This window comes from Neophocaena asiaeorientalis, unplaced genomic scaffold (assembly GCF_003031525.2).
Source record: "Neophocaena asiaeorientalis asiaeorientalis breed wild unplaced genomic scaffold, Neophocaena_asiaeorientalis_V1.1 scaffold276, whole genome shotgun sequence".
NCBI classification, from domain to species: domain Eukaryota; kingdom Metazoa; phylum Chordata; class Mammalia; order Artiodactyla; family Phocoenidae; genus Neophocaena; species Neophocaena asiaeorientalis.
Window position 1 is genome coordinate 998,552 of NW_020173725.1, and position 15,385 is coordinate 1,013,936.

The 15,385-nt window shown below is 42.0% G+C and overlaps 1 protein-coding gene across 1 annotated transcript; it reads right to left on the bottom strand.

The window, feature by feature from the left end:
• Positions 1-10,718: 10,718 nt before the first annotated feature.
• LOC112403324 (proline-rich protein 23A-like) lies at positions 10,719-11,504 on the bottom strand. The gene has a single exon (XM_024750730.1). It carries the CDS (start codon positions 11,502-11,504, stop codon positions 10,719-10,721), a length of 786 nt encoding a protein of 261 aa, XP_024606498.1.
• Between the last annotated feature and the right edge of the window lie 3,881 nt (positions 11,505-15,385).

Genomic DNA, 15,385 nt, shown 5'->3' on the forward strand with positions numbered 1-15,385 from the left:
TTTTGCCGTACGCGGGCCTCTCACTGTTGTGGCCTCTCCCACTGAAGAGCACAGGCTCCGGGCGCGCAGGCTCAGTGACCGTGGCTCACGGGCCCAGCCGCTCCGCGGCATGTGGGATCCTCCCGGACCGGGGCACGAACCTGTGTCCCCTGCATTGGCAGGCGGACTCTCAACCACTGCACCACCAGGGAAGCCCTATAGTGCCTTTTGATAAACAGAATTTCTGTTTCAGATGTATTAGTTTTGTTCTCTATGCTTTGTAATTTTTGTGTATTGTTTAAGAAATACTCCCTATTCCAAGATAATTTTTATATCTTCCGAATATTTAAATCTTCGCTTTTCAAAATTTAAACTCTTTATCCAAATCCAGATTTAAAAATGATTGTTTTCTATGGATGAGACAGTGATTCAATTTCAATTTTTTCCTCATTATGCATGTTGACCCAATTCTTTTATTGAAAAGTGCTTTCCTGGGACTTGCCTGACAGTCTCTTGGTTAAGACTCTGTGCTTCCACTGCAGGGGACACGGGTTTGATCCCTGGTCGGGGAACTAAGATCCCACAAGCTGTGCAGCATGGCCAAAAAAAAAAATCTTTTCTCTTTGAACTGCATCATTTCCTGGGTTACATACTTTTTGGTTTACATGTGGATAGCTGTGCAGCATGGCCAAAAAAAAAAAATCTTTTCTCTTTGAACTGCATCATTTCCTGGGTTACATACTTTTTATTTTACATGTGGATAGCTGTGCAGCATGGCCAAAAAAAAAAAATCTTTTCTCTTTGAACTGCATCATTTCCTGGGTTACATACTTTTTGGTTTATGTATGGATATGTTTTTCATCTATTATGATGCACTGATTTAATTGTCTAACCAGAAGCAGTTTCACACAATTAATACTTTTAATACATTGTTTGCAAAATATTTAACATATAATAATTAATACAATACTAATTAAATTAGTATACTTTCATAATAAGTTTTTTAGTCGACAAAATCTTTGTTTATGACCATTTTTGAAAAATGGATTTATTAAGCAAAGAATTCCTGGTCAAAACACTTGTTTTCTAGCAGTACTGCTATTATTCCACTGTTTACTGTCTTCCATTGCTGTTTCTGAGAAGTCAGTTGTCTGACTGAATTGCCTTTTTATTGTAGTTGTCTTTTCTTTCTGCTTATAAGAAATATTCTCTTTGGATTTGTGGGCTTATAGTAGTCTGTCTAAATGTGTATTTTTAAAAATTTATCAATCTTGAAAGTTGTTGTGCTTCCTGAATGAGGACACTATACTATGTCCCAGAACTATGTATATTCTTGCAAATAGGCTTCTTTTCCCTTTCTTCCATGCTGAAAGTCTTGCCACCTCTACCTGCCATAGGATCATGAAGACTAATTTCATCATGCCTTTTACTCCTGTTCATTGTGGGAAACTGTTCATCCCTAATATCTCAGGTTAAAAATCTTCAAATACTCAGTACCTGGCCTTTTCTCACTACCTCATATCCTTCTCCTTTTCATTCTGCCTTCTGGAACTCATAGTCAATCACAGAACTAAAAACTCTTCAACTTCCCTGATATTCCCTTTAACTTTCTTTTTATAACTTAAACATGCTTCTTCTGAGTTCCCTTTTTTCCCTGGAGGCTTCTCAAGTGGAGGCTATTTTCTCTCACATACCCCTAGTACCCATGGCTGGAGGTACAGTGTATGTTATTCTTGCTCCTCATTGATGTGTCCCATTCATATCTCCATTATTCCTGAATTTCACATCATCAGAGTATAACCACTGTCTAATCTGTCTTGGTGCAGTCCTGTACCCTCTTTCCAACTGTAGGACGCCTCTCCCTCACTCCTTAAGTGTTTTTTACTCTTGGCTTTCTGTCATTCTCTCTCTCTATTGTTATTTGGGTGTACCAGGTGTTAGTTGCTGCTTGTGGGCTCCTTAGTTGTGGCATGCAAACTCTTAGTTGTGGCATGCATGTGGGATCTGGTTCCCTGACCAGGGATCGAACCCAGGCCCGCTGCATTGGGAGCATGGAGTCTTAACCACTGCACCACCAGGGAAGTCCCTCTGTCACTCTCTCTTGATGCTGTCATAATTCTTGGTGATTTCAAAATGCACATTAGGTAGTTCTTACAGAACACTGGTGTATCTCTATCTTATACCACTCCCCTGCATTCTAGACTCCCATCTCTCACTTCCTACTAAACATCTCCACTGAATATGTAACAGGCACTTCACACGACATATGTCCAAAATTGAACATTTTTTTCTATGTATACTACCCTCAGGTCTTTCCAATTTCAGAAAATAACAATTGCATTTTTTTTGCCCTTGTCCCAAACCCTAAAGTTATCCTAGAATCTCTCTCACCTCTTGCATGAGGAAATTCTGTTTTCTCTGTCTTCAGAATGTATCCAACTACATGCCACTTCATATCACTCCTCTTCCTATTACTTTAATGTAAGGCACCATTACTTCTTGTGTGAATTATTGTACTCCATGAAGGCAGTAATTTTTAACTATTTTGTTCTTGGCTGTACTCCTGGAGTTTGGAAAGGTGCCTGCTACATAGTAGGCACTTAATGCATGTTTGTTGAATGAATGAGTGACTGATTTTTTTCTGTCATCACATCTGGAGAATTTCTCATTCATTATTTCTGTGAATAAAGCTACTTCCTGTGCTTTCAGTGTTCCCCCTCTCTATCTACAACAGTCATGTAGTAGAACTACTCCCTCTCTGATAATGTCTCTTAGTCTCCCTTTCATATTTTACGTTTTTACCCTCCTTAGCTTTATGGATGATTTCTCTAGCTCAGTGTTTCCATTTTCTTTTTTTTATTTTTATTTTATATTGGGGTATAGTTGATTTACAATGTTGTGTTAGTTTCCAGTGTAACAGCAATGTGGTTCAGTTATACATATACATATATCCATTCTTTTTCAGATTCTTTTCCCATATAGGTTATTGCAGAATATTGAGTAGACTTCCCTGTGCTATACAGTAGGTCCTTGTTGATTATCTATTTTATATATAGTAATGTGTATATGTTAATCCCAAACTCCTAATTTATCCCTCCCCCCACCTTTCCCTTTGGTAACCATAAGTTTGTTTTTGAAGTCTGTGAGTCTGTTTCTGTTTTGTAAATAAGTATCATGTTTTTACATTCCACTTATAAGTGATATCATATGATATTTGTCTTTCTCTGTCTGACTTACTTCACTTAGTGTGATATTCTCTAGGTCCATCCACGTTGCTGCAAATGACATTATTTCTTTTTTATGGCTGAGTAGTATTCTATTATATGTATATATCACGTCTTCTTTATCCACCCCTCTGTCGATGGATATTTAGGTTGCTTCTGTGTCTTGCTATTGTAAATAGTGCTGCAACGAACACTGGGGTGCGTGTATCTTTTTGAATTAGAGTTTTATCCAGATATATGCCCAGGAGTGGGATTGCTCGACCATGTGGTAGTTCTATTTTTAGTTTTTTAAGGGACCTCCGTACTGTTTTCCATAGTGGCTGCACCAACTTACATTCCCACTGGCAGTGTAGGAGGGTTCCCTTTTCACCACACCCTCTCCAGCAATTATTATTTGTAGACTTTTAAATGATGGCCATTCTGACCAGTGTGAGATGATACCTCACTGAAGTTTTGATTTGCATTTCTCTAATATTTAGTGATGTTGAGCATCTTTTCATGTGTTTTTTTTTAAATATAGATTTATTTATTTATTTATTTATGGCTGTGTTGGGTCTTCCTTGTTGTTCACGGGCTTTCTCTAGTTGAGGCCGTGCGGGGGCTATTCTTCACTGCAGTGCGTGGGCTTCTCATTGCAGTGGCTTCTCTTGTTGGCGGAGCATGGGCTCTAGGCACGCAGGCTTCAGTAGTTGTGGCATGTGGGCTCAGTAGTTGTGGCTCGCGTGCTCTAGAGTGCAGGCTCAGTAGTTGTGGCAAACGGGCTTAGTTGCTCTGCAGCATGTGGGATCTTCCCGGACCAGGGATCGAACCCGTGTCCCCTGCATTGGCAGGTGATTCTTAACCACTGCTCCACCAGGGAAGTCCCTCATGTGCTTTTTGGCTATATTTATTTCTTCTTTGGAGAAATGTTTATTTAGGTCTTCTGCCCAATTTTTGATTGGGTTGTTTGTTTTATTGGTATTGAGCTGCATGAGCTGTTTGTATGTTTTGCAGATTAGTCCCTTGTCAGTCGCATCGTTTGCAAATATTTTCTCACATTTTGTGGGTTGTCTTTTCATTTTATTTATGATTTCCTTTACTGTGCAAAAGCTTTATGGGTGACTTCTGTAGTTCAGTGTTCCCATCCATTTTTAATTCTGTCTAAACTGTTGTTTAACCCATTCATTGTATTTCTCACTTCCATGTTTACAAATTTAATCCCCAGAAATTTTCTTTAGTTCCCTTTTAAAGTTGCCATATCTTTTGATATTTTTTCTTAGCTACACTTATGTTGCCCTCTTTTGTGTCCTCAAATAATATTAATTTTATTTTAAGATATTTTATATATGATAATTCATCAATTTCAATCATTTTTTCTTACTTATGGTGGTTTCTTCCCTTATGTGTTCTCTGATTTTGGATTATAAGTTTAGAATCACTGGAAGGTCATCTCTGAGAAGGTACTTAGCCCTGAATATAAGCTGTATTCTCAGAGAAAATTTGTTTTACTTTTGCCAGGTTAACCGTCTACCAGAGAATATCTTGAACTAAACTGTCACCTACCCCCTATTCTGTTCAATTCTACCTGGAGCCAAGGCTGAGACAGATACATTTATGTCCCATCTCCTTTTGTTTTATGAGGTGTTTTTTTTCTTTTTCTTGTTAGATTAGCTATTGGAGGTATTTTCTGGAAGCCTGGGATTTTTTTCAGGGCTGTGTGACCTGGACTTTTATTCGCTCCCCCATAAATGGGCCATTAAAACCAAAGCTCTAGGTCATCATAGAATGTTAGGTATCCCCATGTACCTTCTTGTTTTAGCATACACTTTCCTGTCTGGGTTTGTGTTATGTCGTCATTTTTGACCTTGGAAGATTTCTCTTACATTTTTACTAGCTGTGATATGCCTTTAAAATATTAAAATAATTTTTATCCATCAGTTTCATGAGTGTTCCTCTTGAGGATATTTTGTACTATTTGGTTCACATGTTGCTAAAAATGGGTACCCTCAGTTATTTCTAATGTAGATTATGAGGCTCTTGCAATAGAAGGTATAATTTTGCAAACAGGGCCATCTTCCCTCTTCATAATAATCAGATAATTAGGCTGGGACTTGTGTCTGATTGATTGCTATGTTATGGGGGTAAGGAGGAGAGATTGTGGAATTGTGGTGGGAATTGTGGATGAGATGGTAGTACAGGGGATTCCTTCTACTGGAGGCAGACAGCAATGATAGGAAATATTAAAGCATATTAAATATAGACATCTACTTTGAAAAGAAAGACACAAGCTTGCAGGGACCAGAGACAGAGTAGAAAATCCAATCTCTGAATGGACAGCTGATATTTTGATGTATTTGGGGCACTGAGACTAAAATATATAATGGCAGCTGGGATTTCTGTTCTTCTGAGGGGGCTCAAAATCAGCCCATTGCCAATCATCAGAGGTTGAAGAGGCAGTGACCACTATTTCAAGGTTGTACCTGCGGTTGATCAGGAAAGACAGATGGAAACTGCAAATGGCCAGTTGTGATTTGTGACATGTAATTGCTTGGGGATTAGACCTGTGACGTTCTAGAGTTCCAAAAGCCATGGCTCTGAGTTGTTTTCCACTAGGAAGTGGAAATTATAAAAAATTATAACTGTGAGATGAAGAAGATGAATTCTCACTCAAAAGGCACCCACCAATGAAATGACCAAGCACATGTGGCAATCCAAAGTGATGAAAGAACAAAGAATAGGAGATTTTACTTGTGAGGAAATTGAATTAAGGGAGCCATTAATTAATGTTTAAATAATTTCAAAACATAAAGGATGGAATACTATCCATGAAACAAAAATAGGAGTTTATAATACTAAGTGGGGAAGTTTTGAGACAAGAATAAGGAAGTAAAATCTTGAAAAAAATTCTTTGAAATAAATACATTCTTGTAGAAGTATAAACAGAAGAAACTTGATTAAAGTATTAATTGGATTAAAAAATAGAAAGCTGGAGTTGATAAAGCATACAGCACATGATATTAAGATGTTAAGAGTCATGGGAGATTGAGCAGTGCCACTATTTATCTGATTGGATTTCCAGACATGAGGATGTGTTTTTTTTTTTAATTAATTAATTATTATTTTTGGCTGTGTTGGGTCTTCGTTTCTGTGCGAGGGCTTTCTCTAGTTGTGGCGAGTGGGGGCCACTCTTCATCGCGGTGTGCAGGCCTCTCACTATCGTGGCCTCTCTTGTTGCGGAACAGGCTCCAGACGTGCAGGCTCAGTAGTTGTGGCTCACGGGCCCAGGTGCTCTGCGGCATGTGGGATCTTCCCGGACCAGGGCTCGAACCCGTGTCTCCTGCATTGCCAGGCAGATTCTCAACAACTGCGCCACCAGGGAAGCCCGAGGATGTGTGTTATTACAAGAGATAGAGCCTAAGATTTTGTGGGATTTCAGGCAAGAGATAATTTCCCATATTGATAGTTAACCAAATCCATCGAGCCAAATAAAAATAGAATCTACCCCTAGAGATGTTACAGTAAAACTGTAGGATGCCAAAGGAAAAGAAACATTTAAAAATATGCTAAAATGTCAAAAAATACTTAGGAATAAGCCTGACCAAGGGGGTTAAAGACTTATATGCCGAGAACTATAGAACACTGATAAAGGACATTGAAGATGATTCAAAGAAATGGAAAGATATCCCATGCTCTTGGATTGGAAGAATCAGTATTGTAAAATGGCCATACTCCCCAAGGCAATGTACAGATTTAATGCGAGCCCTATCAAATTACCCATGACATTTTTCACAGAACTAGAACAAATAATCCTAAAATTTATATGGAACCATAAAAAACCCAGAACTGCCAAAGCAATCCTGAGGAAAAAGAACAAAGTTGGAGGCATAACCTCCTTCTTCAGACAATACTACAAAGCTACAGTAATCATAGTAGTGTGGTATTGGCACAAAAACAGACATATGGATCAGTGGAACAGAATAGAGAGCCCAGAAGTAAACCCACACACCTACAGTCAGTCTTTGACAAAGGAGGCAAGCATATACAACAGAGAAAGACAGTCTCTGCAGCAAGTGATGTTGGGAAAGCTGGACAGCTGCATGTAAATCAGTGATATTAGAACAGTCCCTCGCCACTCTCTCATACACTACCAAACGTAAAATAGATAGCTAGTGCGAAGCAGCCGCATAGCACAGGGAGATCAGCTTGGTGGTTTGTGATCACCTAGAGGGGTGGGATAGGGAGGGTGGGAGGGAGGGAGACGCAAGAGGGAAGAGATATGGGAACATATGTATATGTATAACTGATTCACTTTGTTATAAAGCAGAAACTAACACACCACTGTAAAGCAATTATACTCCAATAAAGATGTTAAAAAAAACCAGTCCCTCACACCATACACAAAAATAAACCCAAAATGGCTTAAAGATTTAAATATAAGACATGACACCATAAAACTCCTAGAAGAGAACATAGACAAAATATTCTCTGACAAAAATCGTAGCAATGTTTCCATAGGTTAGTCTCCCAAGGCAATAGAAATAAAAGCAAAAATAAACAAATGGGACCTAATCAAACTTACAAGCTTTTGCACAGCAAAAGAAACCATAAACAAAATGAAAAGACAGCCTATGGATGGGGGAAAATATTTGCAACTGATGTCACTGACAAGGGCTTAATTTCCAAAATATACAAACAGGTTATATAACTCTATAACAAAAACCCCAAAGAACCCAATCAAAAAATGGGCAGGGCTTCCCTGGTGGCGCAGTGGTTGAGAGTCCGCCTGCCGATGCAGGGAACACGGGTTCGTGCCCAACACTGGTCAGCATGACCATCATTAAAAAGTCCACATATAATAAATGCTGGAGAGGGTGTGGAGAAAAGGGAACTCTCCTACAGTGTTGAAGGGAATGTAAATTGGTGCAGCCATTATGGGGAACAGTATGGAGATTCCTTAAAAAACTAAAAACAGTTGCTGTATGGTCTAGCAGTCCCACTCCTGGGCAAATATCCAGAGAAAACTCTAATTTGAAAAGATACATGCACGCCAGTGTTCATAGTAGCACTGTTTAAAATAGCCAACTGGCTACTTCCTTGGTGATGCAGTGGTTAAAAATCTGCCTGCCAGTGCAGGGGACACGGGTTTGAGCCCTGGGCTGGGAAGACCCCACATGCCACCAAGCAACTAAGCCCGTGTGCCACAACTACTGAAGCCCACTAGGCTAGAGCCCACGAGCCACAGCTACTGAGCCCACATGCCACAATTACTGAAGCCTGCGTGCCTAGAGCCCATACTCTGCAACAAGAGAAGCCACCGCAATGAGAAGCCTGCGCATTGCCACGAAGAGTAGCCCCTGCTCGCTGCAACTCGAGAAAGCCCACGTGCAGCAACAAAACCCAACACAGCCAAAAATTAAATAAATAAATGAAAAAAAATAGCCACACATGGAAGCAACCTAAATGTCTATCTACAGATGAATGGATAAAAAGATGTGGCATACCTATACAATGGAATACTACTCAGCCATAAAAGAGAATGAAATGATGCCATTTGCAGCAACATGGATGGACCTAGAGATTATCGTACTAGGTGAAGTAAGTCAAAGAAAGACAAATATCATAAGTTATCACTTATATGTGGAATCTAAAATATAATACAAATGAACTTATTTACAAAACAGAAATAGACTCACAGACATAGAAAACAATCTTATGCTTACCAAAGGGGAAAGAGGGTGGGGGAGAGATAAATTAGGAGTTTGGGATTAGCAGATACAAAACTATTATGTATTCAATGTAAAACAGATAAACAAGGTCCTACTGTATAGCACAGGGAATTATATGCAATATCCTGTAATAAACCATAACCATGTAAAAGAACATGGAAAAAATATATAACTTTGCTGTACACCAGAAACTAACACAACAATGTAAATCAACTATACTTCAATAAAAAATAAAACTAAAAAATGTGCTAATGAACAGCTGAATCAAATATAATAGGAATAACAACTTGATTGGCGGAGACCTCTTGCCTGCAACAGCAATAAAAATGGCAGAACAATGGAGTAATGTCTTTAAAGTACTTAAATAAAACTTTAGAATTAGGAATGAATATATAATAAAACATTTTCAGATATACAAGACTAAGAGAGTGTACTACACAAAACATGTTGAGATTTACAAAACAAAGAAAATTTACTACACATAGGGTACAGTGGAAAGAACTATTAAAGTATATTCTTCAGCAAGAAGAAAATTGAGGCTAGACTTTGAGAGTGGAATGTAAGAATGAAAAGGTAGAGAGGAAATGGTAAAGCATGTTGGTGAATATAAATACTATTGATGTTTGAAAAAACTGAAACCATCTTGTTTTCAGCTTTACCTGTAGATTTTATTTCTTTTATAAATATGTGAAACAAATATGGTAATTAATTAAAGTTTTATTGTTTTAAAATTTTATTTATTTATTTTTGGCTGCATTGGGACTTCGTTGCTGCGCACCGGCTTTCTCTAGTTGCGGTGAGCAGGGGCTACTCTTTGTTGAGGTGCACGGGCTCCTCACTGCAGTGGCTTCTCTGGTTGCGAAGCATGGGCTCTAGGTGCACGGGCTTCAGTCGTGGCTAATGGGCTTAGTTGCTCCGAGGCATGTGGGATCTTCCCGGACCAGGGCTCAAACCCGTGTCCCCTGCATTAGCAGGCAGATTCTTAACCACTGCGCCACCAGGGAGGCCCCTAAATTAATGTTTTAAAAGTTAGAGGTTTGAGTTACAAAAGAAAAAACTCAGGGTAGACTTTAAAAGGTATGAATAATGTGGAATAGCAGGAATGCAAACATTTCACATCAGTCTGTGAGTGAAAATAACCAGAGGAACAGATTTAAAAACGAAATGCGTATCCTAATACGTGCTGAAAACATCTGATAAAATCCAACATTTATTCATAATTAAAAGTGAACTTGGCTGGAAGAGAACTTCCTCAGGTTAAGAGGAAGCTATGAACAAACATCATACAATTATGTACAGTAACCATCATACTGTTTTGCAGTTTTCCAGGAGAGAAGCTCAAAACACCAAGAAAGAGAAAAGCCATGGCTAAAAATCTTTACAAATTCATGGGAAAATATATAACATGAGAAATCCATTTATTTTTTGGTTTGGGGAGAAATAGGGTAGCAACGGTATGGTGCTGGAGAGAGTAGAATTTGAGAGAAAATAACTGATGCAAACGAGCGGGAATGGATAGGCCTGAGAATGATCTTGCAAAGAAGTCCAGATGTCTGAAAACACATTGTCCGGTATCCCTGGGCAGATTTTCCATTTCAGAGATGAGGTCTAGAGTCTGCTTTCTTTTCCTGACGTCTTCTCCTGCTACTATAGCCAGTCTGGAGGGGAAAAGGAGTTGTTGGCACACGAGATGCTTAATTTCCAGGTTGTAGGACATTCAGTGTAAAAGACGCTGGGAAATCCATTGGGCCTCCAGGATGGTAGCCAGAATTTGTGTGTGTGTGTATGTGTGTGTGTACCGGGGTGCAGTTCATTCCGGGAACAGACATCTCTGGGCCTTGCGCTTAGGACCATGAGGGCGTTGGGGGCGCTCGTGAGGACCCGGAGGGCTCGGAGAGGGAGGTAGAGGTTGGAGTGGTGAGTCGGGGAAGGGCTCCAGAAGGTGGAAGCCCGGGTTGTCGTCGTGGTGAGGAGAGCCTTTCTGTGGACTAGGGGTGGGTGCCCGAGGCCAGGGCTCTGGGACAAAGCCCTGCGCGCTGGGGCCCGACACCCTTGCGGTGGGGCTGCGGAGCCCGGCGACGGAGCCGGCTTCAGCATCCATCCCAGGCGGCAGGAACTCGGCGTCTGCTTCCTCCTTGTTGGCCTCTTCTTGGCAGGCGATCTCTGGGACAGCTGCGCACAAGAATCCCGGCTCCAGGGCCATGTACTCCCCGGGAGGGCTCAGGAAAGCGCCCCGTCCCAGGCCCTGTCCCCACGGGCCTTCCACACCCGAGCCCAGGAGGGCCTCGGGGACCAGCACGAGGATGTGATCTCCGAGAGACACTTGCAGCACGGACGTGGGCTCGGGCTCAAGGAGCACGTCGACGTCGTCTAGGGACAGGTGCAGGGCACAGCCGGCGGGCAGGACCGCTACGGAAGTGAGCGCGTCCGCGGTCGGAGGTCCCGTCAGGTTGTCCAGGCTGGGCGCCGCCTCGGACTCGGACTCGGGGCCCTCGGGCTCCTCCGTGCGGCGGCGCTTGGCGGGGCCGGGTCCTTCGGTCTGCGGTCCCCACCAGTCCGCAGGGTAGGCACTGGGGCTGCGGGGCCGGCTGCCCATGACCTCGACCGACGGACAGCGCTCCCGGGGCCTGGCAGAGGGCGAGGGGGCGCTCGATCCTGCACGCTGTGACGGGTTCCGACGACGGCTGAGGCAAGCCGGGGCGGGGCGGCGCGATGCGGGCACAGCGGGACTGCGCGCTACGGGACGAGTCCTCGGAGCTCCGGGGCCGCCTCCCCGGGGTCCTGCAGTTCAGGTTTCTAGGGGAGCGGCGTCTGTCGCTAGGCTGGGCCTGGCGCCTTCGAATCTTCAGCTCCTCGCGCCGATTCGTCTACGCAACAGACAGCGAGAGATGTTGCAGGTGAAGCCAGTGGAATCCTAGTCGCAAAATGTCACGCCAAGCTCCGCCCCCTCCAAGGCTCCGCCCCGTAGAACTCGCGGTGTCTGTGCTGCCCAATAGCCGGGGCTGTGGTTGGTAGGAAGCTACTGTTGTAGTCCTAACAGGGGGCAGAATACTCGTGTACTTCATTTGTAGAGGAAAAAAAGATACACCGGAAATGGAACTTTAAATATTAGTCACCTTTAAGGTTACTATTTTCCTTTGATTTCAGGCATTCTAGAGAAAAAAACCACTCAAATAGACCACCCCCTTGGCAACATAAAACGGACCTATCTAAGTGTCCCATGAAATTCCTTTAATGCTTGGCCTTTCATTTCAGGAGTAAATGGAAAATACTCATATATGTTTAGGTAAAGTTCTGTCTTAATAGTAAAATATTTGTGGCAGTTCCTTCCTGAAGATAAAAGCTGTTATAAAATTAAAACAATCTTAGTATAATTAAATTGTTTTATTCAGTATTTAGTATATGTCAACCATTCTACTGAGGTTTAAAAAATGATCTTTTTAAAAAACATTTTTTTAGTTTTATTTATTTTTGGCTGCGTTGGGTCTTTGTTGCTGCGTGCGGGCTTTCTCTAGTTGCGGCGAGCGGGGGCTACTGTTCGCTGCGGTGCACAGGCTTCTCGTCGCGGTGGCTTCTCTTTGTTGCGGAGCACGGGCTCTAGGCACACGGGCTTCTGTAGTTGTGGCACGCAGGCTCAGTAGTCGTGGGTCTTGGGCTCTAGAGTGCAGGCTCAGTAGTTGCGGCACACGGGCTTAGTTGCTCCACGGCATGTGGGATCTTCCCAGACCAGGGCTCGAACCCGTGTCCCCTGCATTGGCAGGCGGATGCTTAACTACTGCACCATCAGGGAAGTCCAGAAAATGATCTTTCTCTTAAAAGATAGCCCAGCACTTTGTTGAGGTATGATTGACATACAAAAAGCTGTACACATTTAATATAAACAACTTGAGTTTGTAGACAAGCATACACTCGTGAAACTACCACCACAATCAAAACCATAAAAGCTATCTATGACCTGCAAAAGTTTCTTCCTGCCCTCTTTGAAAAAAAAATGATCTTTTTTACTTTTCACTACACCTGAAGCTCAGAGTGGTCAAGTGAGGTTTCAAAAATTAAATATGTACCAAGTTTGTGTTAGATATAGGCATCCAATGCAGACTTATCTGGTTTTAAATCATGACCTCTTAACTCATACATTTATTGCATACACCTAAGAGTGAATTACTGGTTGGTCCTATGTGTGCCTTTTGAAGTTAATAGGTAGGGACTTCCCTGGTGACGCAGTGGTTAAGAATCTGCCTGCCAGTGCAGGGGACACGGGTTTGATCCCTGATCTGGGAAGATCCCACATGCTGCAGAGCAGCAAAACCCGTGCGCCACAACTACTGAAGCCCACGTGCCTAGAGCCTGTGCTCCGCAACAAGAGAAGCCACTGCGATGAGAAGCCCGCGCACTGCAACCAAGAGTAGCCCCTCCTGGCCTCAACTAGAGAAAAGCCAGCATGCAGCACCGAAGACCAGACACAGCCAAAAATAAATAAATAAATAAATTTAAAAATTATAAAAAAATAAAATTAAAAAAAGTGTTAATAGGTAATGCCTTCCTCTTTTTTTTTCCAAAATATTTTTCACAGTTTAAACTCCTGTGAGTGGAGTAGGTTTCCATTTCATTACATCCTTGTAAACATTTCTTATTGATAGACTCTTAACTGTTTTCCAACCTCGTGTAGTCAAATGCTATATCATTGTGTTCTCATTTTGCACTTCTGATTGCCAGTCAAGGTGGATCATGTTTTTCATACGCTTCTTAGCCAATATTATATTTAATTCTTTGAAATATTACCATCTTCTTTTTTTTTTTACTTAGAAAAATTAGGGTTCAACTTTTCCTCCAATTTTTTGCAGTGCTGGTTCCTTCTTCAAAGACTAACTCCGAGAGCACCTTCTTGAAAAGGGCATTTCTGACCATTTTGTTTGGAATGGTTTCTTCACTTATTCTCTATCTCATCCCTCTCTCTGTGGCCTTCATAGTATTAACGCATTCTGTAAATGAACAAAATATTGTTTAAAGAAGTTGGGGTTCAGTCATACTAGTACCAGTCACTTATCAAATGTATGTGTAGCAGATGTCTCTATCACAGTCTTTGAAGACTTTAGCACTTGATTCATTGTAATTCTCACTCATTCCACATCTGCTATAATTTGTGGTGAGTTTAATATTGTCATGGATCCCTCCTCCCCCCACATCTTGGCTTCTTAGTTCTCTTCCTCTTCAGTAATTTTGTCCTCCCTCCTACCTCGACTCATACTCTTTACCTTGTCATTATGAAACTTACATGGTAGTCATCAGTTACATCCATTAGACTATAACTTAGTAAACAGTAAACTGTAAACTGCCTTCACTGGTCAAGCTCACTTTAACTGTTTGTACAAAAACTTGCATATCCTCCAAGCATCATGAAGCCTAAACGATAAGTTACAAGGCCTCTTCACGACCCCTATAGATAAGTACCTCTGATGTAAGAGTCTTAAGATGTTTGCCCGAGTCGTTTTCTTGGAACTTGGAGTCAGTTGTCCAGTTTGAACTTCAGCCGGTTAAGACTGGTTGGGACCACCGACTCTCCCCTCGGGCATGCGAGAGTGTCTGATCGGTGGCCGTTTGATGTCAGAGGGCCAAAACCTCCACCCTAAGGATATGCTAATGCCGCCATTTTCTGAACATGCATCCTCCGAAGAAGCATGTAGCTTAGTTGCACCTGCCGAGAATAATGATACCTCATCTTTTTTTAAAAAAAAATAATTAATTAAATTTATTTATTTATTTTTGGCTGTGTTGGGTCTTCGTTGCTGCATGCGGGCTTTCTCTATTTGCAGTGAGCGGGGGCTTCTCTTCGTTGCAGCGTGCAGGCCTCTCATTGCGGTGGCTTCTCTTGTTGTGGAACACGGACACTAGGCGTGTGGGCTTCAGCAGTTGTGGCACACGGGCTCAGTAGTTGTGGCACGCAGGTTCTAGAGTGCAGGCTCAGTACTTGTGGCTCATGGGCTTAGTTGCTCCACGGCATGTGGGATCTTCCCAGACCAGGGCTCGAACCCGTGTCCCCTGCATTGGTAGGCGGATCCTTAACCACTGCGCCCCCAGGGAAGTCGCGAGCTCATCTTTTTCTTATTTCCAGCCACCTTTCACCACGCTCCCTGCACCTCAGCCCACCCTAATTCTTTATCCGGTAAATGTCCCTATCCCCTGGCCTTTGGGGAGATAGATTTGAAATTTGTTCTCCTTTCTCTTTGCTTGACTGCCTTGTGAGTAAACCCTTTGTCTGCTGCAAACCTCTGTATCTCAGAGTTTGTCTTTCTGTGTGTTAGGCAAATGAACATGGCTCAGTAACATTTACTCCAAATTGTGACCCCTCTATAAGCACAACTTAAAACATTTATTCTCAGAGTACTGGCTACCTCCTAACTTTATAGCTTAGCCCTTTATATATCCAAACTCCATCCATCCTTATGCCCTTTTGGAAAAATTTATCTTTTCAATGAA

What these genes read in the sequence shown, in the direction of transcription:
- LOC112403324 (XM_024750730.1), bottom strand. Translation starts at nt 11,504, where the DNA reads ATGGGCAGCCGGCCCCGCAGCCCCAGTGCCTACCCTGCGGACTGGTGG.